This window comes from Manis javanica, chromosome 4 (assembly GCF_040802235.1).
Source record: "Manis javanica isolate MJ-LG chromosome 4, MJ_LKY, whole genome shotgun sequence".
In the NCBI taxonomy this organism is placed as follows: Eukaryota; Metazoa; Chordata; class Mammalia; order Pholidota; family Manidae; genus Manis; species Manis javanica.
In genome coordinates this window covers 168,378,684-168,406,306 of record NC_133159.1, presented here as the reverse complement: position 1 = coordinate 168,406,306, position 27,623 = coordinate 168,378,684, and the positions used below count along the sequence as shown (strand labels likewise).

At 44.1% G+C, this 27,623-nt stretch overlaps 1 protein-coding gene across 1 annotated transcript in view; it reads left to right on the top strand.

Moving 5' to 3' along the window:
* Positions 1-27,623, top strand: part of MARCHF10 (membrane associated ring-CH-type finger 10) — an 82,649-nt gene that overhangs the window by 1,429 nt on the left and 53,597 nt on the right. Inside the window, 3 exon segments of the mRNA XM_073235741.1 lie at positions 99-188; positions 6,159-6,265; positions 14,715-14,834. Of these exon segments, the coding sequence (XP_073091842.1) occupies positions 6,176-6,265; positions 14,715-14,834 (210 nt within the window). The 5' untranslated portion in view covers positions 99-188; positions 6,159-6,175.

Here is a 27,623-nt window from a genome sequence, read left to right as displayed (position 1 = left end):
CTTTCCACGAAGCAGGACTCCCCTCCCCCCATGCCTCCTACTCCCTTCTTTCCTTCTCCCTTTCCCAATTTAATGTGGTCTCGTGTTGATTTCTACAGCACAAATTGGCACAATATATTATCACCAGAGACTTAAAACAGAAGTGGGCATGACCATGAGCAGATTGTAAATTGAGAAGCTGTTTAAAGGTGAGAAACAAAAGAGAATACAGAATGCTATTTTTAAAATACGTGCTTGCCCACATTTTCTGATCACCTCCTTGCCCCCTCCCTCATCTGTCTGTTCTTGCCGAGGAAAAAGTTTTGGCTTCAATTGGCCATCTGGTTGAGCAGGCCCACAAACCTGAGATCCACGAATGAAACACTATCTCATGTGAATTTATTTCCATACAGTTATCTGTTTTTTCTTCATCCTGGCCAGTTTTTCAAACCTGCAGCCCAGTATGAAGTTCAAGTGATGCTCCAGAAATGCAGAGGATATTTGCCAAAACTATGGTAATCTCCTAATAATCCGTTTCCTCGGTGCCTGTAGTATTTGTTTAATCTCACAAAGTATTGGTGTATTAAAAGAAGAAATTGCATGTGGCACCATGATGCTTCTAAATATTCATTCTATAGTAAAGTACAGCAATGGAGACTTTATGGGAGACTTTGTAGACAATTTTAATGTCCTTTACTTGGTAGATGATTGTGAAGTCAGAGGTAAGCTAGCATATAACTCAAATAGTGTTATTTCCTGCCAATTTAGACAAAGTTATGTCATGTCTCTTGACTTAGAAGTCTCCTTAAAATAACACCTTATTAGAGCCAGGATAGATTATCTGACTTTTCTATGTTAACTTTTTAACCAAAATGTATCATCCAAGTGACTCTGGGATATTCTCCTTTAGTGACCATTAACATATTTTCATTATGAATCTTTATGTTCTCTGCCTGATTAGTATTCAGACAGGCTTCTCTTTCTAACAGTAGCAGCAGGGGCTCATTTTTCTACCTGTTTTAACACAACTGTTTTCTGAAAAGAGTGGGATCATAACCTCATTCTGTGCAGGTACAAATTCATATGAAAAGTTGAAAGTGATCTCTTTCAAACTATAGTTCCATAAATGACTATTAAAATGCTCAGAGACAAAATTTAGGTTTGTGTGTAGTCTCTGGAACTACCTACTGGGTTGTAGTTTTAAGATTGTGACTCTCAAAGACCAACTTTCTATACTTAAAAGAAAATAACCCATGAGGAAAGAGCATAAATTGCTAGATTTGCTCAGGGTTAGATAAACCTTGTGAGATTTCATAGTGACCAGCCCACACTGGGACACCGTGAGTCAGGGGCAACTGATTCTGCCAATGTCTATACAACTGAAAAAAAATGAAGGAAGGAAGGAAAGCCACAGAATGTGGACACCTGAGGGCAAGGATGTGGTCTGTCTTATCTTGCTGTTTTTCCAGAGCCTAGAGCAGTACCTCTCACATGGTAGTCATTAAAAAATGTGTGTAGGAGAGAAGAACACAGCTGGAGGCACCATGCTCCCTAATTTCAAGCTATACTATAAAAGCTATAGTAATCAAAACAGTATGGTACTGGCACAAAAACAGAAACATAGATCAATGAAACAATAAACCCATGCTTACTTATATGGTCAATTTAATCCATGACAAAGGAGGCAAGGACACAGAATAGCGAAGACAGTCTCTTCAATAGGTCATGCTGGGAAAACTGGACAAATAACATGCAGAACAACAAAACTGGATCACTGTCTTAGAGCATACACAAAATTTCAACTTGGAATGGATTAAAGACCAAAATGTTAGACCCGAAACTATAAAACCCCTAAAACAAAACATAGGCAGTAAACTCTTGGACATCAGCCTTAGTGATTTTTCTCTGGACAAGTCTCCCCAAGCTAGGGAAACAAAAGCAAAACTAAACAAGGGACTATATCAAAATAACAAGCTTCTGCACAGCAAAGGAAACCATCCACAAAATGAAAAGGCAACCCACAGAACAGGAGACTATATCTGTAAATGATATACCTGATAAGGGGTTAAAATCCAAAAGATATAAAGAACTCATACAACTCAACACTGAAAAAATAACCCAATTGAAAAATGGGAAGAGGAACTGAATAGACGTTTTTCCAAAAAAGAAATACAGATGGCCAACAGACACATGAAAAGATGCTCAGTATCACTAGTCAGCCAAATGCAAATCAAAATCACCATGAGGTAATCACCTCATAGTCAGAATGACTAATATCAAAAACACAAGAAATAACAAATACAGTGAGGATGTGGAGAAAAGAGAACCCTCATACACTGCTGGTGGGATTGCAAACTGGGGCAGCCACTATGGAAAGCAGTATGGAAGTTTCTCAAAAAACTAAAAATAGAAATATCTACAACTCAGTATTTCCACTTCTAGGAATTTACCTGAAGAAAACAAAATCACTACTTGAAAAAGATACATGCACCCCTATGTTTATCACAGCATTACTTACAATAGCCAAGATATGGAAGCACTGATAGGTGAATGGATCAAGATATATGCAATGGACAATGTTCAGCTATAAACAATAATGAAATCTTGGCCATTTGCAAACATGGATGAACCTTGAGGATATTATGCTAAGTGAAATAAGTCAGAGAAAGATAAATGCCATGTGATTTCACTTATACGTAGAATCTAAAAAATAAAACAGATTCAAATACAGAGAACTGGTGGTTGCCACAGGGAAGTGGCTGTTAGGGGAAAGGGTAAACAGGTGAAGGGGATAAAGAGGCACAAACTTCCAATTATAAAATTAGTCACAGAAATAAAAAGTACGATACAGGGAATATAGTCATACTGCTATAACTTTGTATGGTGACACACGGTAACTACACTTACTGTGGTGTTTTGAGATGGATGCAATTGTGAAATCACTATGTTGTACACCTGAAATTAATAAAAGAAGGAAATCTTGCCACTTGTGACGACATGGATGGACCTTAAAGGCTTTATGCTAAGTGAAATAAGTCAGCCGGAGAAAGACAAATACCATATGATCTCACTCATGTGGAATCTAAAAAAACAAAGCACGCGAAACAAAACAAAAACTAACTCAGATACAGAGGCCATACAGAGAACAGATTGGTGGTTGCCAGAGGTGGGAGATAGAGAATGGGCAAAATGGGAGAAGGGGGTCAAAAAAGCACACATTTCCAGTTATAAATAAGGACTGAGGATGTAATGGACAGCATGGTGACTACCGTTAATGATGCTATATATTTGAAAGTTGCTAAGAGAGATCTTAAAAGTTCTCATCACAAGAAGAAAAAAAATTGTGTGGTGATGGCTGTTAAGTAGACTTATTGTGGTGATCATTTTTCAATATATACAAGCATGGAATCATGTTGTACACCTGAAACTAATGTTACATGTCAATTACATCTCAGTTTTTTTAAAAACGTGTGTAGAAATAAATGAAAAAGCATCACTGGCCAATAAGCAGGAGTAGTGTGGGAGCCTTGATGACCTCATAGATGAGGTCAAGCAGCCTCTTTATGAACTGTGCCATTTCCTAACTTCGTGAACTTAAATATTTCACTCATAAATTTAGGCCACACTAATCAGTCAAACTTCTTAAAAGCATTGTCTCCACTTCCTTAACCGCTCATTTATGCAACTCACAGCAATCTGTCTCCAGCCCCGTCACTCCACTAAATGCTCTCACCAAGGTTATTAATAACCTCCTTGAAACACGCTCTTCTCAGCATCTGTGAAACTACACCCACCTGGTTTTCCTCTTGCCATTCTGGCTTCTTTGCAGACTCTCTCTTTGGCTATCTGTTCTCGAATATGTGTGCTCCTCGGAGTTTTGTCCTCGTTGTCATCCTCTTTCCAATACCCATTCTGGCTTGAACTTAAGTTATCACCAAAATGCGAGCAGTGTCCAAATCTTCTCTTATCAGTTCCAGAGCTCTGTGTCTAATTGCTTCCTTGACATATCCATTTGCTATACCCCAGCTGCTTCAGACTCCCTGGGATTTTCCTCACCAACCCATTCCTCCTCCAGAGTTCTCTGAAGAATGTTCACACCTGCCAGCCAGTAACCTGGTGTCTTGCCAATGGGTTTCAGCCCCGGGCAAGTCTGCCATGGATTCAATGTGACCAAAGAAAATGACAGCAAAACGTTCTTGGGCGAAAGGGTTATACCCAACTTTATTTCCAGGTGGCAGGTCAGTCACTAAAATCCCATTCACTCAGAGCGAGTCTCCATGCAGCAAGCTGGTCTCTGCCTCTGGGCCCTCTGTCCGCACACCCGTCCTGCACAGCTGTCCTCTGGGCCTCTGTCCTCGGCGCTCCCACCACTCCAGCCTCTGCTCTGCTCTCCTGCAGCCTTACAGCCCTGCCACCATGTTGTACCCAGAGCACTGGGCAGAGCTCTTTATATAGAGTCAACAGCCATGTATTGCCCACAGGTGTGCAGTGAGCTAGTCAACCAGGGCCCGGTGAGAATCCTGGCCACAGGAACTCTCATTTTATCCACACCTGGGCAGCTTCCCGCACACTTCCCTTCCCTGCCCCATCCATATAACCACCAAGTCCTGATGATTTTCCCTCCTGAGTATCCCGTGAGTCCATCACGATTAGGGTGTGTGCGCTGGTGTGAGACTCTCTGGGCTCAAATCCCAACCCTTCCACTGAACAGCTCTGTAACCTTAGGCAAGTAACTTAACCCCTTTGTGCCTCAGTTTCGTCATCCATAAATAGAGATACAGTGCTGGCCTTGCAGCAAGGTCATGAAGACTGAATGAGTTAATACGTGTAAATGTTTAGAACAATGTCTAGCACTTCCAAGAGGCTAATTAGTAGCTATGATGTCCTTTTTCTCCTCCCCTTCTCTCCACTGTTGCCACCCAAGGCTGGTCACCATCTTACCTGGATACTAAAACATATTCCCAGTGGTTTTTCCACTTCCGTTTTTATTCTCTATCCCCAACCCCATCTATTCTCCATGCAGCTGGAGGCACAAACACATGCAAATCTAATCAGTGGCTCCCCTGGTTGGAACCTTCCAGTGGCTTTATATGGCTCTTGGCATCTTGGCCTCCCAGATGCGCATGAACCTGCCCTGCCTGCCCTCCGGCCCTTCTGCTGCTCTTCTCCCCAGCTCTCTGCTCACGGCACTGAACTCCTGCTCCTCGAACACTCCGGCCCCTTCCTGCCCTGACGCTTCTGCACCTGCTGCCCTTTCTGTCCGAAATGTTCGCTGTCCCACTTCTTGCCTAGCTCACTGCTTTGCAAACCCAGTGTCATTCCCTAAGGAAAGCCTTGCCTCGCAGGACATGCTGTACCCTCCCATGATAACTCTCTCTCAAAGAACCCGTTATTTCTACTCCACAGCACTTATCAGAGTGAGGGGTCCCTTGTCAGTATTTACACAATTGGGATTTGAACCCAGTCTCACACCAGTATATGCACACTAATTGTGATGGAGTCAAGGAGAGAAAGTCATCAGGACTTGGCGATTGTATGGTTGTGGTAGGAAGGGAAGTGTGAGGGAAGCTGCCGAGGTTACTAGCTCGAGCGGCTACCTGGTCAGTGTGAACTTCCCCTGCCAAAAAACTCTTCGAGAGGAGCAGGTTTGTGAGCAGACCATGTGGAGTGTGAGGCGGCTGGGGTACAGCAGTGTTCAATGTCAGTCTTCCACCCTAGACCGGAAGCACACACAGGCAGGGGCCATGTTCATCTGGCTGGCTGCTATACCCCATGTCCCACAGAGTGTCTGACTTAGAATAGGGGTGCAGTAATTGTTGAATAAATGAATTTAAGTTACCAGAGGCTCATAACTTTGGCCATAGCTAATTTAGCTAGACTCCTAGCTAAACGTAAGTCAGGTGTCGGCCAATCTAACTCCCTCTGAATAACCAGAGCAGGATCCCCGATGAATGTGGCTGATGAATGTGACTGCATTATTGATGCCTGGAACAGGAGGGCAGTAAGGCCATCGACACCAATACAAAGAATCTTTTCCATCTGAAAGGAGCATCTGTGCCTTTGAAACAATGGAAATTAGATTATTAAGAGAATAAAAGCAATTATACTAAAATAAATCCAAATAGGGCAAAGCCACAAAGGATTATATTATGGTACATTTATTTATCTTTTAAATGCAGGTCGGGGATTAAGAATCATGTTGCATCAAGCAAAGGACAGGCAGAAGTTCATCAGTGATGTTCAGTATCTGCGGGACATGCAGCATAAAGTGGACTCTGAATATCAGGTAATTGCAGAAATTAAGAATTATCTTCTGCCTTCACTCACAGTATTATAAGAGAACTCAGGATACTGTATCAGTATATGACAGGCAGTAATCGCTTTCTAAAATCCAAAATCCATCACTTACTTGCTGTGTGACCATAGAAGGCCACTTTATCTTTCTGAGTCTCAGTTTCTAATCTGTAAAATGGGAATAATAATAGTACCCACTTGATAATATTGTCATGAAAATGAAATGAGAACATTTAAAAAATATTTAGCATAAACCTTGTCAGCAGATGAACATCAGGGCTTAAATGTGATAAAAGAGCCATCAAGAAAAAAGACATTAAGGAGTTAACTGGGTCAGCCTGCCACTTATATAATAACATGCCCTTCCAGCTGTCATCCTGCCAGAAGAAAGGTGGTTAGCACATTCTACGATCAGCTAACTATTTGTCACCCTAGTTACAGTGTTTACATGCAAACTCCAAACAACCGGGAGCCTCAGGAGACAGGACACGATTACCCAGAGCTGGCATGGGACAAACTTGCCAGGCAGGGTGTGGAATTCTGGGAGCAGTTAGGAAGTGTCACTCATCCCACTGGCTGGAGGTCAATTCTCGCCAATCAAGGCCTCAGCTGAGGGTGGGAAAGCACTCCTGCCCTAAGGAAAACCCAGAACTGCTGTTATCAGCAATTTCAAATATAACTGAACCTCCCAGGTCGCCAAGGAAACCAGACCTATCTCGGTAACCTGATTTCACCTGTATAATACAGCTTAGCTCAGGGGCCGGAGATGAAGTCAGCGATTTCCTCCTACAACTTGCCAACCTACCTACAAGATTATAAAACTGAGGGATTTCTGTGAAATAAGAGCATAAACATCTGAACTGGGCATGCTGGGAATCCTTCTAATTTTCACAAAGATGCCTCTGCCACACGGCCCATGTTTAAAATTATCTCCAGAACAGGCACATAAGAAAATCAATCTTATTATTTGATGGTCTCTGCTGAAGAAAAGTCACACAACTTTATGGATTGTAGATGCTGTAGTTTCATTTTCTAATCTCAGCTGCATTTCCAGTGACCTTAATAAGGCCACTTTCCATCCTTATAAATATCTGTACATGTTAAGTACCTACTACATTCTAAACAAAGTCCTTTCCCTCCTGGAGTTCTTATTCCAGGATTGAGAAACAAACAAAACACACAAGTAAATGAATATGTAAGATAGTTTCAATTACTGATAAATATAATGAGGTGAATAAAACAAAGGTAATGGGGTGGGGGTGATGCTCCTTCACACAGGCAGGGAAGTGAGGTAACATTTGGTCATAGAGGTCAATGATGGGAAAGAGCCAGCCAGAGCATCCTAGCAGAAAGAAAGCACGTGCAAGGGTCCTGAGGCGGGAAGCAAGGCTGCAGTGGCTGAAACACACTGCCTGAGGGAGGATGCGGGACATGATGAGGTGGAGGAGGCAGGTAGGCCAGGTCACCCTGAGTCTCTCAGGACAAAGCATGGTATTTGGAGTTTATTCTTATCACAGTGAGAATTATTGGATGATTTTAAGTAGGGGAGAGGTACAAGCTGATTTATATTTTTTAAATATCACTCTGGCTGCTTTGTCAGGGAGAACTGAAAGGGATGAGAAAAGCAGCAGAAAAACTAGTAAGGAAACTAAGATAGAAATTTAGGACAGAAACTGTGGTGGTTGGACCAACAAGACAGGAGTGGAGATGCTGAGAAGTGCCCCCTCTCGCCCCTGCTCCCCCAGGAAGTAGGAGCGGAACAGACTTCTTGCTGATGGATGGAAGGGCAGCGAGGCAAAGAAAGGCATGAAGGGCGACTCACTTCGACATGTGCATCAGCTCTCCCTCTGTTATTGCCACTATTTCAAGCTTTTCTACCTTTTTCAAACCTCCAATCCCCATGCTTTCAACAAAGAACTTCCCTTCCTGTGTTATACACACAGGACACAAAGAGCCCGCAGTGGAAGCCGGGGGCACCTTCCATTCCAGGCTACGCACTCTCTAGCTCTCCAATTTGGGGCAAGTGGCGCTCTCCCTGACGGTGCCTGGCCGGAGATGCTGGTCCCTGCCCCTCTGTCTCCAGCCTCTCTCCATCCATGGCCCTCTCATCAAACTTCCCTTCTTCTAACCACCTCAGCCTACAAACAAGCTCAAGTCTCTCCCACACTAAGAACAAAAGAAGCAAGCCGTCTGAGGACCAGGTGTCTTCTCTAGCCACAGCCCGGCCACAGCCCAGATGGCCCCTCGGTCAGTTCCACTTCTCTGCTTCCTCCCCTCCCATTCACCTCCTTACGCCCTGCAGCCCAGCCAGCACCCCACCATCCCTGAAACTGTTCTCGCTCAGGTCAGCAGCCAGATCCAGTGGACACCTTTATAGTCTTTGTTTTCTTAAGTTTTATCTACACTTGACACTATTGCTCTTTTCTCCTTGAACATTACTTCACTTCTTTGACTTTCTGACATCACTTGACGTTTCCTGATCTTTGCCCTGTTTCTCTCACATTCCCCTCTCTGCCCCTCACATGAGAATTCCCCCAGGTTTCTGTCAGCCTGATTTCCTTCTCTGTGACCAATGTCATCCCCTCCCGTGTTTTTAGCCAGCACTCATAAACTAATGGCTTGCAATCCTGAGTCTTCTCTAAGTGTCAGAATCACAGGCCACCGTCCGCGTTGGACATTTCCATCATGATGTCACGTAAGTGACCCAAATTCAGCGTGTCCACACTGGCACTCCATGCGTCCTGCCATCCTCCTGTCTTCTCTCTATGATGACAGCGGCCTAAGTCTTCCCTGACCCCTTCCTCTCCCTCACCATCCACATCTCGCCAATTACCAAGACCTGCCAGGTTCACCTGAAAGCTTGTGCCTTGTGCCCTCTTTTCTGTCCCATTGCCAGCACTCCGGTTCCCACCTGTATGGTTTCTCTCCAAGACGATTATAACATCCTTATAACCAGTGCCCTGGCCCCCAGCCTTGCCATCTTGCAGATTGCTTTCTAGAAATCTATCTAAAATGTGAAATCGACTCTGCACCTGGAATACATGAAACCCTTCTGTCGCTTCCCTCACCTAAAGGCGGGCCCGAGACCCGAGAACCACAGCAAGACCAGCCTAAGCCTTAACCGCTTCTCCGACCTCTTTTTCCCCCTTCTTTCCTTCTTGACAGGGTGGTAAAGACTGCAGTTTTAGTTTAGATCTAAAGGGAACTTCGGTACTTCCACAGCACCCTTCTTTAAAAAATTAATGTATTGAGGTTCAATTTACACATCATACAATTCACCTGTTATACTTGCATCATTTCACACCTTTCAGTAAACTTGCTAAAGCTGCAGCCATCACTGCTACCAGGCCTGAGAACGTTTCCATCATTCCGATTCCAGCACACCCTTTCCATACCTCTTTCACATGTTTACGAAATTGTATTGAAATTGTCTTTTGTGTGACTTCCTCTCAAACGGGACTATAGCTTCTTAAGGGCAGAAGTGGACTCTATGCTGAACCGAATGCTTTGTCTTTGATGAGAGCCAGCATTACCTAACTTTACCGCCAACTCTGTTTATTCGACTTAGATCCAGCTGACTTGTAAATAATCCTAAAAGTCAAATCCACCCTCACTGAGCATTTTCAAAACCACGCACCACAAGGTCTGCAAAAAATAAATATGGTTGTCTTTAATATGTTCTAAGTATTATTGAATTAAGTATATAGCAACCGACAGAAATTACTTTGAAGGGAACAGTGATGAGTTATTTACATTATTTAATCTATCCCTTGCTTTGTTCCAGAAGGGATTTAACATTGAAGTTTAAGACTCAGTTGCAGACTTTAATGACCCCTCAATAATTTGGTCCATGTATGACCTGTGTGCAGAGAATTTACTAAGGCCAACTTTGCATTGGGTGGATATTGACACCCTGGGTCATCAATGAGCTTTGCCAGTTATTTGTGGCCGAAGAAATCTCTGAGATTTCTGTCACTCTCAGTGCAGCGAGCTGTTTAGACACTAGGGGTTCCCTGTTTCCAGATGACAAGCAGTGTAAGGCCTGATACCTAGTCCTGACTCCCAAGCCACATACATTTGCCACATATTCCTTCTGTACTTGCCTTGCCTTTCATGAATGGGCTCAAACTGAAGCCCTTAGAAACCTCCTGGATACACTATTTCTGCTACATCCTAAAATATACTAAGGGTTGGTATGCACCAAATTAGCAGTGCCTTGATAGGTCTGTGTGCTAGCAGCGGGAGAAGTGGATTAAATCCACCCTGAAGCATTTTGATGCTACTCTTTTCGGTGGTTGGGTGGGACCCTTTTGAAAACACAAGAGGAAATAAACATCTATTTGGCATATTACATGCTATTTCAGAATCTGGTAAGTAGTCCATAATTATACACCATCTCAGAATTTGGCTCTGTCTCTTTGAGTATGTGCTCCATGGCTTTTTTTTTTTTCCTTCTTTTGGTCAAATGTGTTTATGTAACTTGAGGCAAAATTTAGCCATTAATGTCCACTGAAAGCTGGAGAGAAAGATTACACTTGACATTTCAGAATGATTTTCTATAATCTATCAAATGTGTTCAAGTAGGTTTCACTTCATGTCACTTACTCATCCTGGTGCTTTCAAGTGCAGAGCCAACACCGGAACATGATGATGTAAACTTGCTCGAGGGCGTGATGGGTGACTACCCGGGCGGCCGGGGTTTGGGGACCGTCCATCCGCTCACGGGGTGGAGGTGATGGAGATAATTCGACTTCCCCGCCTGTAGGAATCAGGGGCAGGGTTCTCTACTCTCTCACCTCTGAGGTATGCTTTTCTCTACTCTTCACAGACAGAACAGGAACATAAACTCATTTGAGGGGACTGTCACATCAAACTGTTTTTACACCTTTGATTTCTTGAGCTCTTAAAACTAATGATCTTTACTAATGTCACCGTGGATAATGAAAACCCCAAACTGGGGCTCAGATCATAAGAACAACAAAAAAGAGCCAACTGACGGCAATGGCAACTCCCACTCCTCCAGCGCTCACCATGTCAAGGACCGATGACCTCGGCGGGGGCGGGGTCTCGGTCGCAATGTTTCTGTCCTAGAACTGCGAGTCCGGGTAGTGACCTGCGGTGCACGGAGTCTCAGGCACCAGGAGCCTGCAGGACTGGAAGGAAGGGACTGATAATAAAGGAGACCAAAGAAACTGAGTGTCTTTGTGGATTCTGTGCTGGCAATGTGCCGTTAGAGAGGCCCCCGAGTGACCCCGAGCAGGGTCACCTCCACGGGCTGGCTGGGGGAACGGGCCTCCTCATCCGGGGCAGAAACACAAGGATGCACTGCAGAAGAAAGAAAGATTCTTTCTTCCCCTGAGCCCAAGATCACAAAGTCACGTTATTTGGCAAAGGCTGACTGCAGAAGCCAAGCATGAAATGGGATTGGAAACGACGATGAAGCCTAACGATGGCAACTATAGATAGGGGTGGTGGTGGTCACAGTGAGTGCCTTTTACTGAACACTGGTCCCGAACCCGTGGCTCAACTCCGCGTGTTCCCAGCAGTGTCTCCTGCTTCCCAAGCATCCTGCAGCACAGGGACACATCTCACAGATGAGAGAAGCAAGAATCCGTGGAGTTAGTCAGCTTGCCCAAGGTCAGGATGCTAGAGGGTGGCAGAGCCGGGGTTGGTGGTGTTTACCAGTATCGAGTTACAGTGAGTCACAGAGCCCACGTCATCCCCCACAGGCATATATGCACGTTCTGTGTTCTGCCCCCACAGCGTGGCTTCTGCCCAGAAGGCAGCCTGACTGTGTGCTCTGCAGTCAGAGGGATGGGCTGGCAGGTGGCGCCACACCAGGGAGGAGAGAGGGGGAAGCCCAGATTCTCACCGGAGGGAAGAAGGCAGAAGGTACCTGAAGCCTTCAGTTTTCCGGCTGCCCTCAGCCAGTTCTGCCACATGAACAGAAACTTATTTATAGCAATCCGGCTCCAGACACGTGCAATTCAAAGGAGAATGTTTTCAAAGTTCCAGGGTAAGACGAGCCCCTGGTGACTATGAATTACAAATCCATTCCTCATCCGCGTCCTATGGATTTTCTACTCCTCTGTCCCTGTCACTTCAGAACCCCCAAAGCAGAAACAAACAGCATCCAAAACAACAAAAAAGCCTCACATTTGCAGATAACAAGAAACCCAGCCGCCTGGGGGATGTATGGCTGGATTCTCACTGTTTCTAGGACTGCAAGGCTGGGGCTTGGCTCTGTCCCCGCCTTCCTTCTCCTCAGCAAAGCTGGAACTTCAAGAGCCCTCATGTTTGTTTTACATGGAAAGATTGCTTGGCTGTATCAAGATAAAAATTAGGAAGTGCCTACCTTGTCCCTGGGTAGCCCTGCCCCCCTGTGAAGGGAGAGACAGGGAACCAGAGACAACAGAGTTCTTTTTTCAACATTGCAAACCTTTCTAATCCTCCCCCCGCCTTTCGGTAAAGAAATATTTAAGTCGCATGCATTCTTGGAGAGAATTTTCAAAAAACACTCAGCCCACAAGAATTCTGTTCATCCCACAAAATCTGCCTTGGTCCTGTGCGCATTTGCTAACGCTGGCTCCTTCACGTTCAGCCCATCAGCACTTTCCCCTTGAGCCTTAATACCAGCGGGCAAGGGGAAAACACAGATCTGCTCCCCCAGGACACAGCAGCCCTCCCGGGCTCCTCCCAGATAGGAGCTCCGATCTGCAGTCACTGGAAGAGGAATGGAGAAGAGGGGGTTGGCCCTTAGCTGAGCTTCATCAAACTCTCTAGCTGACTCTCTTTCCCTTACTCTAGGTTTACCTTGTTATTTTTTATTATTCGGTATTTGTTTGTTTAACTTATAATTGTTACTGTCCAGTATTTGTGGGGGGTGGGAGTTCTTGTTTATTTTTTTTAAAACACTGCCCAGGATTTATTAAAATGGCTTGCTCTCTATAGGGCATAGTTTTTGGAAATAAGATTAGCTGTAGGAAAAAAAAGAACCTCAACTATGTTGGAGTGCTCTCCCTTTCCAAGCAGGGCGGTGTGGGGGGGGCGGGGGGACTGCACCTTTCTCCTGGGAATACAGGATTCCATCTGCTCATCTGCTGCAGGTACCACCGAGGCCAGGGCTTCACCTGCAATTCAGTTGTAAAGCACAGTATAAAACTGACTCTGTTCCCAGTTTCAAGTGGTAAATGCTTTGCTAGTATCAGGTCATTGCTATTCTTAACCTTGTCGTGTAGTTATTAGGCTTTTCCCGTAGCTATTCCCATTTTCCTATGAGATTCTGGCAAGTCCTTCTACATCAGGAAGGAGGTGCATTTTTCAACAGAGGAGGAAGATGCAGGAGGAAGCTCTCCTTTCTAACCCAGCGAAGGAAAGGGGCATGCCAGACCTCATTCAGGAACAATATTGTAGGTCTTTCTACTGCATTTCTTTGCTATCGCAGCAGATAATTTGGCTCTGGCAGGCCAAAGGCGAATTTGGTCACTGGAGCTATAGAAATGCTCCAAGAAGTTTGACTATTCAGGAATATTTGAAATATCAGTTGAAACCCCAAAAGCACATGATATCCTTTGGATTCAGTCCTGACACTGGAGGATAAAAATTTTGGCATTAGATTTTCAGTATAAAAAAAAAAGGGAACATTGTTTTGCATGGTTATTTTATTTTTATTATTTGGCATTTGGGATTTGATGTTTCCCTCCAAAACAAAAATGCAGTTCAGCTGACATTAAGTGCTAGATGCTGGGGGATTCAAAAGATAAGAGGTGGTCCTTACCCACAGGGGTCTCACTGATCAGCAGGAGAAACAGGCTCCAAAATAAAAAATGAAATACAGTGGCAAAAAAATCATACAATTCAAGCTATGTATGTATAAAGAAGCAATTAATTCAGCCTGGGGGAGAGTAACAAGGCAGGGAAAAGAGGAGAGAGGCCACGTGAGCTGGTTTGTGGTAGGCAGCAGGATTTGCCAAGCAACATCTTGTGAAAGGCACACCAAGTGGAAGGAACAGCACATGCTAAAGCTCTCGTGTATGAAAATCCTTTATGGCGTAGGTATTGCATGATCCCAGGGGACAGGGAGGATGGAGGTAGTGTGAGGGGGAGCTGTGATGAGAATGAAAGAGGAGAGAGAAGTTAATACAGAGCAATGGGAACTGCCTTCCTTGAGGTGGCAATTTGCTGGATAAATACTTGTCAGAATGCCTCCTAGTGTGTGTTGTTTGAATTTACTAAAGCAGTGACTGATAATATTGGCCTGGCATTTGGGGCAAAGGGAGGAGGAACGGATGCCTGGGTGGGTGCCCTCACGCTTGGTAAAGGTGTTGGTGAACCTGGGAGATGTACATCTTGTATTTCACATTCCTCACAACAGGAATTAAGCATAAAGTTATCAAAGCTAGTTGTAGACCTAAGCCAAAGAAGCAGTCTTTGTTCTCCAGGCTTGTCTAAGGCGACAGGACTACAGAAGAGACCCAAATGAGAAGAAACGAGATCAGTTTGGGGGGCAAGAGACAAATTTTGAGAGATCCCAATTTTCAAGCGGATCTTCTTTCAAACAGGTACTTAGAACTCTGGGAGGCATTCTCCTGCTTCTGTCTGTCTGTCTGTCTGTGTGTATGTGTGTGTGTGTGTGTGTGTGTGTGTGTGTGTGTGTGTGTGTGTGTGTGTGTGTGTGTGTGTCTGTCTGTCTCTTAGGAAAAAACTGACTTAAAAAAGGGATGGAGGAGAATCCTAAAGGTCAGAGAGTGGCAGGGGCAGGAGCCACCCACTCTGGGTACTACTCCCGTAACCCCTCCGCTGAGTGGTGTCCCTCCTCACCCTGGTTGGGTCTCACTCTTCTGACCTGTAGATAAAGGCCCTGGTGAAGATGGTCCTCAAGGCACATCCAAATGAGAAATGCTGCAGCTCTTTGGACTTGAAGGAGCTGAGCCTTCTAATGCATACCTGTTACTATATACCTATACCTCTGTCCGTCTGCTCTGTCTATACAAATACAGATGCAGATAGATACAGGTATATAGATGTATCATTACATATGGGCTTAGAGCCTAGCCCATTGTATCGCTTAGTCTAGTTTTTATTTTAAATAGAGTAAAATGCAGTCATAAATGCATCATGTAATAACTAGAAATCATTCAAACATGTTTGTCTGGATGATAACAAATAATAAGACCACCTCATAGCAATATGATAATGATGGTAAAAGTGGCTGTTGTCAACATTATTTGAGTGCTTGCAATGTTCCAGCACTGTGCTAAGCACTTTATACACATTAGCTTATGTCGTCCTCATAATTCTCTGTATATTACCTCATTTCACAGAAAAGAAAACTGAGCCTTAGAAAAGTTACGAAACTTTACCTACAATTTCACAGCCAGTATGTGGTGGAGTAAGGATTTCCATTCAAGCAGTCTGACCCCGGGGAGGGTGCTCTGAAATACAGAGCTATATGATCATATTTCATGTTGAAGATCTTATCTGTATAAGAATTTTACTTATCTTGTGTAAGCTCTAAATACCACATGCTGCATTCAATGCCAGTTGTTAGCATGGAGAATTGATTTAAGATGAGTAATATGCCTTTTATGAATTCTTATTTAATATTTTATGCCTAAAATATACTCTAGAGAATAGACTCTCTCTTTTCTATCAGTGGCGTGCATCCCTGAGCTAGATCCTGGATACCTGATATCAATCAAGTTCTCATTGGGATTTCTTCTTTAATCTAGGATGTTCATACTGCAGTTATTTAATGTTCAAAGGACACCTTTAAAACATCAATGATAGATGTTTATGGATGTAGATATATCCCCAGGAGAGATCTGTGCTCCCTATTAAGGAACATAAAGTCACACAATAAAATATTCCACCTCAAGTCTGAAGGTGAAAGAGACTCTCTTACGATACTGGCAGCACCAAGAACTTGTTGCCTGGATCTTTTCCTGTTAGTAAAGGACTAAACACAGTGCCTGCTGCTGATTAAACTTAGGGAGCGAAATTAATCCAAAAATTAAATCTAGTTTGGCTAGAACAACACACTGCTAGCATTAAGATAAATTCTCACATTTTTGCACTTAGAAACAAAAATCAAGAATAGATTAAAAAATTAAGTCAAACAGTAGCACGTAGTAACCTTCTTAGGTTGAGATTACTAAACAAATGGGCAGCTGTGTTCTTCTATTGTCATGCAAAGACTCACCTGCATGGCCACGGTCACTTTGTTTGGTGATGGTCATGTAATTGGGAGATTCTAGGTCTTAAAGTCTCATGCTCCTCTCAAACTTCGTCAGGGGGACAAGCTGGTGACGGATTCCTATAGTTTTCTTCTTCGCACTATAAAAATTATGCTTTCTTTAAATCGTCATTGCAAAACACTCAGACCACATCTAACAAAGGACATGGTTGTACATATCAAAGTGATTATGAAATAAGGACAAAAACATATAATAAATGCATAAATCTGGCAGTTTGTAAACATGGACGGGATTTTTCACATCTGCACTATGTCACTGTACCCAGTATGTCAGAGAACTCAAAACAATGTTGCTTACATCATCTCGATTTCTTCTAGATCATAATGTCCTAAGGGTTTGGGCCTTTGTACAAGTGCCTTCAAAGTCACATCTTCTCTATTAAGAAGAGTGACAAAATCAGAATTTTCTATAGTAAAATTCACCCCTGCTTTGCTCTCCGTATTACAGATATTCTTTGGGGGATACTGGAGGATTTGCCTCTGGACACAAAAGGGCAGGAGGGCAGGGTGAGAAAATGTCACTGAATACACCACTCCCAAGGGCTATTTGACCTGTGTGCTCATTATGCTGACCTCTCCCGGCTCAAGCCTTCCACTTTTGCTTGGTGCAAATGAAGCCAGAGATGCCTTGTGACGCTCAAACCCGATACGTGAAATCTTCAGCCCTGGAAATCATGGGTTGGTTTGGAGTTTGCCCCTCCCAGCCTTGAACCCCTGCCCAAATTCCTATGAAAATCTGGTTGTTCTTTAACCTTCACAGTCTGGGCCTGCCCTGCTCTGTCTCAAATCCTGAGGGAATGCAGAACTTATTAAACCTCCTCCGGTAGGATCCTCAGGGCCAGGGAGGTACCGGAGCTCATCCGCCAGAGGAGGCTGTGAATAAGAAAGCTGGCAGCTCCCAAAGGAGATCCCAGGCCAGCCTGGTGGAGCTTCCAGAGCTCAGTACGTCGGCTGTCACTTCAGGCACTAGAGTTGCAAAAGGTGCCTGGTCACCTGACCAATCAGAAAAAGGCAGGAGGAAGACAAAGCTCAATGTGACAGAGCAAAGTTAACCCAATTCCTTCTAGAGATTCCTGGGGCTGAAACCTCTGGGGTGTTTTGCCTCCGATTTGTGAAGGCAAGTTCATTCCTGATTGAGTGGGGAGTAGGAAAGTGGATTGTTTCACCCATGGAACTTTACAGTACGGTCTGTATGTGAAGTGAACCACCACCAAGTTTCAACACCTGTATTGCAATGTCCATCACCTGTTCATCCCTTAAGCCAGTCTCACATGATCACAATTCTGATGGGCCTAGAATAAGCAAGGCAGTTACCACCAAGCAGATCCAGTATCAGGCTGTCACTCCCAGACACCTGCCTAAAGGTGAGCATATCACCAAATGCACAGTTAACATGGCATGACCTCCTCACTATAACCAGTGGCTTTAACTGCTCCTCAGGCAGAGGTTGTGTTGAATCTAAATCCAGGATAAAGCAGTAACTACTGAGCCTGGATCAGATGTTCTTTAAAGTGGTACCTCCTGAACACATTCAGTTAGTGATGTGGTATAGTAGAAAGAATGCTTATCATTGAGGGCCAGCTCTGTCCCCATTAGAGTGTGTACGCAGGCAAACCACTTTCCTTCTAAGCACTTCAGTTTCCCATCAAGGAGATACTTATCGCTAATGCTTATCTCATGGGATCACTGTGAGAGTGAGTGAGACTCATGTCACGCTAACATTAGACTACATTATAAATTGCCTTGGTGTCCGACTATTCTAGCAAATGATGCTCCAGCAGATATCAGTGGTGGAGCAGGTTCTGAATCTTCTAGAATACCTTCTTTTGTCTCAGCCCAGACCACATTTCAAGAAGCCAACCTAAAGTAGCAACTTAATTTTAGAACCTTTTCAAAGTTACATACAACCTTGTGCACTGTTTAATCAGGTTAGAATTTAATAGCGAAATAAACAGCAGCTCCACATAACCAAGTAGAAGTTGGATGGTTTAGTAGACTAAAAAGGAAAGCAGTCTCTCAATGTGAGCAGGAAACAGCTGCTGGCCTGGAGGAGCCTGCCATGATTGACGGGGCAGCAGGATACTTCACCCTATCAAACCTTCACAGAAAAGGGACAGAATTTCCCCCTAGAAAATGGTGAAAATGACTATCCCAGGACATGGGGGCCAACAGCCTTCCATAAAGAGAGACATCATGGGCCTGTCTTGTCTTGCAAGATCCTGCATCCTTGCTGGAAGGGACAGTTTGAAATGCACAAACCTCAAAGACTGAACATGTTGTCACTGCATTTACTCTATTGACAAAAAAGGTGGAGATCAGGTCTAGTTTTTTGAGAGCACCATTTGCTCTGATAATAAGAATAGAATCGTTGTCCGCCTCACCACCAGCAACAGGGCAACTATTTAGATTCCAGGTCACAAGGACCCAATGTTGCATTGGAAAGAGGCAGTTAACCTGACACCAGCTGGCAGCTGGCTCTGCCCCAGGCCTGGCCCAGTGGGATGTTTACAGCAGTGAGATCACCTGAATCTCCCAGAAAGCAAGGTAAACTTGTGTGAGGGTGGTTACCCAACACAAACATCTTAATTGTTTTGTCTGTGACAATCCACAGATGCTTTGGAAGTTAAAATGAAAAATAAAGCCTCTTCAAGTAACCTGTAGTGGCTTAAAAAGTCAGATTGTCCATCCACACATAAGGGCAGCAAAAGTCTAGAACTGTGCTGTCCAATCAGGTGGCCACCAGCCATGGGTGCCTCTTTAACTTTAAATTAACTAAAAAACAATTTAAAATTCAGTTCCTTAGTATCACTAGTTGCATTTCACATGCATAGTAGCACAGGTGGTCCGTGGCTGCCGTATTGGACCATGCAGATATAGGACATTTCCAACATTGCAGAAAAGTTCTGTGGCATCTTCCTTGATTGCGGTCAAGTTCAAAAACCAAAACAAGAGAAGGCCCCATGAGCCAAAGAAGGTTTTTTTCCCCTCAGAAACCGGCCCTGCACAATCCACAACACAGCACTTTGCTCCCTGCAGCTCTTTGCAAATGTTAGCCCTCAGTGATGATTCAGCTGTCTGCCAAGGCTGGCTTGATTTGCATTTTGTTTTCCACACGACCTGGGTATATTTGCATGACTCCTGTTTATCCACTACCTATTTATTCAGCCTATCCAGCTTGTGAAACCTTCAGCTCCTCCTCTTTCAAGTGGCTCCTGGGGAGTTGTTCTCCCATTAATCTGTCAATGTCAACCTACCAACACCCTTAGCGGTGAAAGCAGCCAGGGCTTAGCGCATGGCATAAGTGTTCCGTGAGTCACGCTTTTAATTTTCTTTAACTTCTACTTGTCCGTTGTCAGATTCCTTGGGGGTCAGGCCTCCCTCCTTTCTGGCTCCAGGCCCATGTGCAAATCAGGCAGGTCGCACACGCACACACTGGTTCTAACAGCCAAAAGGCCCCACCCTGGGAGGCTGTGAGTCATCTTTAACACCTGGCATGGAGTTTGTCACAGCCGCCCTCGACTGTAGCTCAGATTCTAGGTGCACCTGAGTAACACCCAGCCCTGCACACCACATCTCCAGCTGCAAATGTACGTCACGGGGAGGGAATGTACAGCCCACGGTTTGACGAGTGCAGATCTGTGGGAATTTGCATCAGTTTTCCTTTTTAGCCATCAACCTGTTCACCAGGGCATGTCCCACAAGCCCTTCAGACTCCCGCCGCTGAATGCATCGTCCGCCCCTCAGATTGGTTCCTCTTCCTGACTTTATTTCCGACCAAGCCAAAATTGTGGAAGTTATCTCAGACTCCTCCTCCGGCTCCTCCTGCTCCGTTTCCGCTGGACACTAAAGCTGGACTGTTTTAGCGCCTCTCTTGAATCTGCCCTCCAGCATCTCCCCGGGCAAGGCCCTGGCTTTTTTTGCCCGGAGGAGTCATTTCCCTGGTCGTTTTGCCTTCACTTCACCCTTCCCAGCCAGTCTTACAGGCAGCAGTAAGAGTGATTGATCCCTCTGGCAGCAAGTTGGATCATGTCACTCTATTAAAAATTCCTTAGTGACTCTCCATTGTCTTTGGGATCAAGTTCAAACACCTTAGCAAGGTACTCCAGGCCCTTGGTATCAGGCCTGACCCTTAAGTCTGAGGGCACCTCCTTTGGGAAGTTTCCAGAGCTTCTCCTGGGGGTCAGGTGACTTTGCTCTTCTCCCTCTTCTGTTTTCCCATAACACTGTCGGGGCCCAAGTCCTCCTGGGGTACATCTTCCTGTCTGCCTCGTCCATTAGGCCGGAAGCTACTCAGGAGCAGGCACTGCTGATTGTCAGTTTTCCAAGGCCCACCCCATAATAGGAGCTCAGTGAATGATCGGTGGCTGACAGATGCAACAATGTTTTAGGAACGTGCACATGTTGAAGTCACAGCAATGTAATCGGAACAGCCAAAATAGGCTTCTCACTCTGAACGTGAGAAGAAAGGGAACTTGAAATCATTGAGAGGCAAGTTGTTTGCTCGAGGAGGTCGCCAGTGTGCCATAGCCAGTTTGGGACTGAAGATGAGCCAATAACAGTCAACCATTTGGAAACCCCCACACTGGTGGTGACCAGCCATAACTGGCTAAAGAGAGCAGTCTTTTCCTGGGTTGCCACTCTGCAGAGGGACTTCTGTGAAGCTCCAGGTAAATTTCCTTTGTCACAGGTAGGCGAGAACACAAAGACGTCAGAGCAACTGGACTGCAGCTCTCCGTGGACAGAGCCAACTCAGGACAGCCCAGGACTCACTTGTGCTTTATAACGGAAGTCGTCTTGCTGTGATCAAACATTCCACTGGATAATTCACTAGACTAAATTGGATTATTTCTTTTTTGATAAGATTATAGACTAATTGGAATGCCTGGTGGGCATGCCCCTCCGTGGGCAAACCCACGGGGTGCTGGAAGGTTTCAACAGCATTAACAGAGCAAACAAATAATAACCGTATCTTGGGCAAAGCCAGCAGTACTTCATTTCTCCTCCTTTTTTGTGCTTTGCCTCGGCTCCACTGGGTAATTTTAAAATAGGGCATGGCAGCAAAACGGGCGCCTGTCGGTTTAAATTGCAGCCACTTCCAAAATGTTGTCCTGCCTTTTTCAACAGATAAGCAAGACAGCCTAGAGTCAATCCTTCCACTGGGTGACTCTGCCATTCGGCACAGTGATACAACCAGTTGTTATCCCAGCTCGGTGAGATTGTTGGTGCTGAGAATTGGTAGCCTCTGACCCAAAGGGTTCCTTGTGTTAACTGGACTCAGCAGTTCAGACACTGCATGAGAAATTATAATAAAGTGGCTTTTATTTTCTCAGTTTATGTAGTGCTATGTATCAGTTTATTACATTTTATCAGTTTTCCCTACTTTTTAAATAAAGGTTCCAATTAAATTTGAGAACCAAAAAAAAAACTGTCAAAAGCCAATTCAAATAGTTATCAAAATTTAAAATTTTCCCTTTGCAAGATCTCATTATCCAGGTGTATATCTTCATTAAACATGATTTACAACATAGAGCATTTCATCCTAAAACTTTTTCTGTTTTTGTATTATTTTATTCATTAAGGAATTATAAACCACTTAGGTCTAAGACCCTGTTTTCGGCGCTAGGGGCATATGGTCATGAATAAAGCATGTGCCCACCCCAGGGTAGTTCACGGTGTTGGTGAAATAAGACACAAATGCCTGCTGTTCAAGACAGTATCGGAGGAGTGGGGTAAGAAAGCAGGAGGAAGCCTGGGAAAGCTTCACAGAGGACACAGATTTTTCAGCTGATTTCAAATTTCAGCCAGGGCAGGATTCAGAGAGATAGAAGTGGGGTGGGGGAGCCGAGGGGCATTTCAGGTGGAAGGAACAGCTGAAATCAAGGAGATGGGCACATTTGGAAAAGGCTGAGCCATCCATCTCCCTGCTACACAGCAAGTGAGCGTCAGCCTCTCTCAACAGTTCTCCTCCCTGGAGTGGAGGGGGTGCCATTCGTGCCCCTCCTGCACACCTGCCTCAGGGTCAGGAGGTGGGAGGGCACCCTTCTTGCTCTCTGGTGCTGCCCCCACACCACCGCTCCCCAGGCTTTGGTGGAAACACTGGCTCGCTGAGGCTTGCGCTGCTTTGTCCCAGCACGCCCTCCCTTTCTGTCACCCCTCCTGTCTCCTGAGCACTCACCCTTCTTCAGTGAGGGGAGCAGGGGCTCCATCTCCGTTCACCCTGGTCTTCTGCCACAATCCAGGATGGCTTCAGTGTCCACCTGGTACTCCAGCCATACCCTGACCCCTCTGTTCCCGGCATCTGAAGTGCTCCCTTCACTCCACTCTGCTGTGTCTCCCCCACCCACCTCCATCATCACCAGCCTTCCAGCTCTCCTGCTCAGCCACTTCCACCACAACATTTCTTCTACCCTGGGAACCTCTGGTGCGCCGGCCCCTCTCCCTGGGCCCCTCATGCCCGCTCTCTACTGATTTCCCCCTCCTAAGCAGTCTACATCCTGGACTCCATCCTCTTAATAATTCCCTTGCCCTTTGTATTTTTCTCACACCTCTCTAGCAAAATCCCACCTGTCTATGGTCCCTGGGCCACTGGCAACTGCTGAGGAAAAATCACCCAGCTTTGAGAATGGGAGGCCACAGCCACCAACCTCCTGGAACTCCTCAAGGCCGCCGAGTTCCTCCAGCAGCTCTTCCACTGCAGACCGCTGCCCTGTCCCAGCCTCCCCGCCTCCACCCCACTCCACAGGGGGCCTCAGGTGGAAGCTTCCTCAGTGCGCTGCTGCCCACCCCACCTGCTCCTTCCTTCTGCAACACCCTCTCCCACTCACACCCATTCTCCCCTCTCCACCTCCCTGCCCTCCTCAGGACCCTCACACCATCCATCAACCTTCCCCTGCCTGCTGCCTTCCCATCAGCATTTAATCACAGTCTAAGGTCTCCGGCCAAAAAAAAAGCAACAGACAAGCCTGCCCGTGATCCCACATCCTCTCCAATTATTTCTTCTCCTTCACGGCCACAGTTCCCAAGAGAATTACTTACACTGCCTGACTCCATTTCCCCACCCCCTACTCACTCCTCGACCCACTCCAATCTGGCTTCCACGCGTGTCACCCCACAGCAATGGCTCTCCGTTGCATGACTTCCACACCTCTGGACACAGCAGTCTCTTCAGCCCTCACGGCGCTCCGCCCCTCGGCCCCTTTGACTCCCTGGGCCACTCACTCCTCCTCAAAGCCCCGAGGGCCCTGGGCTCTGCAAAGCCCCATCCTCCTCCCTGTCTCCGAGGGCAGCTTCTCTTCCTCGTCTCTTCTCTCCAGGCTGCGTCCTGGAGCACCTCAAGGCTTGGTTCTCTGCTCTCTCCATCCCTGAGGGTTTTGTCCAGTTTTTATACCACAGGCCTCTTGGGCACTAGATCCTCTTCTCAGAAGAATATTTTTGAAAGCATAAAAGAAGATACACAGCCATATCTATATTTCAAAGGAAACCACTCTTATGGAAACAGTCATCAGAATATTTTTAGAAATCTGTGATTCAGTAATATATGTGCTTCTTTATTAACACGTTAAATAGCAAGTGATGGGCGTAAAGGGTATTTTGAGACATCTGCAACAAATTTAATGAGATGTGAAAATACCTGTGATTTCTATTGGCGACAAAAATCTCAGGCACTGCTTATACTACTGCAGTTTGTTGCCTGTGTTCGTGAATGAAAAATATGCTTAGATTTCAGTTAGAGATTAGCGAAAATCAAGATGTAATTTATTCCCATCCAAGTTCATGACCTGCCCACAAGAAGCCCTGCTCTGTAAATTCTCCTCAGGTTGTCTCATCAAGATTTGACCACCGACCTTTCACTGTTACCAGATGATAACATGCAGGGAACAATTTTTTAATCTAATGAAATACATGTTTATTATGAACCATGCAAAAGAAAACTAGCAGTGTTCCCACAAAGTGCCCAGTTTATCCCAGCAGCTCTGACATCTATATAGTTATATCTATATTTCTGTTCCATTTCCTCCCAGTATTTTACTCTGACAGCTAGAAAAGTTAGGAGAATTGTACAGCAAATATCTGGATATGTACCCACCACCTAGGTGCTACCATTGCTGACATTTTACTCTATTTGCTTTATCACATACAATCTGTCTGTCCACCCACATATGCCTCTTATGTTCCAGTGCATTTCAAAGTAAGCTGCTGCTATCAATATTTTGTGCCCCTGAAAACTTCAGCATGCACATCAACTAGAGCTGAATATTTATGGGTTTTGTGGTTTTGATTGTTCATGTTTTTCTTCCACTTTTTGAGGTAAAAATGACCTAGAGGAGTTGTACAGACTTTAAGAGTAGTATTTAGTGAATTTGGACAAATGCATGTAACCCTGTAACCCAAACCCCCACCAGGTTTCCATTTTCCCCGTGAAGTTCCCTCGTGCTCCTTCCTGCTCAATCCCTGCCCCTGTTCCTCCCAGAGGTGACCACTTTCTGAGTGTTTTCCTGTAAATCAGTTTTGCCTTTTCTTGTTCCATTTTTTTAAACTGTTTTGAGTTCAACTTTTAAGTCATCTCAGATCCTCCTCAGAGATAAGTGGAATATACATTCTAAGTAGATGAGATAAAAAATGAGCCAGTGTAAGAGTTAAAAGTACACACAAATTACAAATTAAAATTAAAACCTTCTCCCAAAAATGATAGAGACTTTTTAGAAAAGATAAAAGAGTCAGAAAAATTATGTAGAAATGGCATTCTCACATACATCTGGAAATGTACATTAGTACAGTATTTCTGGAGGACAATTTGGGAACAAAAATTGTAAATCTTTGTGGTATTTTTAATCTACTAATATAATTTCCACTTCAGGGAACTTAATTAAAGATGTGTATAAATATACAAGAATACTCATCATAGCAAAAGTTTGGAAGCAACCTACACAACCAACAAAGAGAATTATGACAGATCCATACAATGAGGAATATATTCTAAAGGCAGAGAACTGCCGAGAAAGAATAAGCTTTACTTAGTGGATTCATTCTTAGACTAATATTTGTATTATAATTCTGAAATTATTCCATGTTTATTGCAGAGCAAAATGTGAGTAAATATACTAATATAATTAAGGCATAAAGATTTTAAATAGAAGAAAGATACACATATAAAGAAAACCCCCATGTAGTGTTAGATTTTAATTAGAAATACTGCTGTGGACTCCTGATTTTTTAAATACATATTTCTAATTAATTCCATTGAAAGGATTTAGGAACAATTTCACTCTGGCAGCAATGAGCACACCTACCAAGTGGGGTTTGATTTCTAAGTACGTCTTTCAACTAAAAGGAACCAGAGCTTCTTGGAGAAGTAGCTAATTCCTAGTCTGAGTCGGGTAAAGTACAAAGTGAGGCTACATTTTATTGTACCAAAAAGCCAAGAAGTACTCAGTGATTCAAGTCAAGAGTCAGCATGACTGGACTCCCTCTCACCATTTTTGGTACAATCGGAGCATCAAAAAATGTGATTAGGTAACTGAATAAAAAATATCCTTGAGATCACAGTGATCATGAGAATCTTAAATAAATAAATAAAGGAGAAAGAAGGAGGGAAAGGAAAGCTCCTCCTCAGAGAAGAATGCTGGTTAATAACTGTTGAAGAAATGACAGAATTGGAAAAACCATCATTCTGCTACCCCAGAGTAATTCTCAAGTCAGGCAAAGCACATCAAAAGATGCTAAAATCCTTAGGTAAAATGCTGTTTATGAATAAGCGAGCTATTCAAGATGAAAGAACCATCCCTAGATTACCAACTAATTACAAAGTCGGATGGGATATACCTTTACCACAGAGAAATGTGCAGTCACCACCTTACCCTATGAGACCAAGCAGCGTTGTGAGGTGCCAATGTGAGAGCATAAAGACGGAAGCCACACCACCTTTAGAATACTCATGCCCAAATTATTAACCTGAATTTTATTATAAGGAAACATTCAAATTCAGAACATAAAACTTTCTATGAAGCTGGGACTCTTTAAAACAGCAAAAATCATGAAAAGGGCAGAGAAGTACACACTAAAGAGATATAATAACTGCATGTATGTATCAGAAAAAGCAGCCAAAAAGATATTTTGGGGACAATTTGGTTCAAATATGTAGCTACATATTAGATGTTGGGGAACTACTACATTTCCTTAGGTAAGATAATGAATGGTATTGTGACTTTGTAGGAGAATGTCTGTTTTGGTAGATGCATGTTCAAATATTTATGGGTGAAGGATCATGAAGCCTGATCACTTTGAAACTATTCAGAAAAAGCATATATACATTATATACATATATACAGAGAAAGTGAATTGGTGAGGTAAAGAGTAATGGATGTTATTTATACTATTCTTTTAACTCTGCAGATTTAAAATTTTTCAAAATAAATTTGAAAAATTTTAGAAAGCTGTCTATTGATGCCATGTATTGTTGAATGAAACAATATGTATGGTGTGATTCTATTTTTGTAAAAGTGAATAATATTTACAATATGCATAAACATATGCCAGGATAATGTTAGCTGCTGTAACAAAGAGACCAAAAGAACTGTGATGATTCGATCAAGATAGAAGTTTATTTCTTGTGCCTGTGCCAGTCCAGGTTGGTGGGCAGCTCTCTTTCACTGGGACTTTCAGGGATTGTCTTGAACACATGACTTTCAAAGTTGCTGCCTCTCCAGCTGAGGCGCAGGGTCAGAGAGGATCTCTGAGGCCGGCGGCACACATCACACCTGTGCTCTTTCTCCGCTGGTGAGATGCTCCTCCTGAGGCCACAGCTAGTTGCAGGGGAGTCTGACACATTCAGTTCAGGGTGTGTGGTCACATCCCAGCTTCAACCCCTATCACCTGAGGAGGGATTTCGGTGGAAAGCCAGTACTCTCCATCACAGTCATTAAAAAGGGGTCTGAGAGACTATATACTAAGCTATTTGCAGTCTTTATTTCAAGGTTCATGGGTTTTTTATGTCTGAAGTTTTCTTTCTGTATGTCTGTCTCTATTTTTCCATTATGAACGTGCATTTCTTTTGTAATAAAGAATTACACTTTACAAAAATAAACCATCGATACTG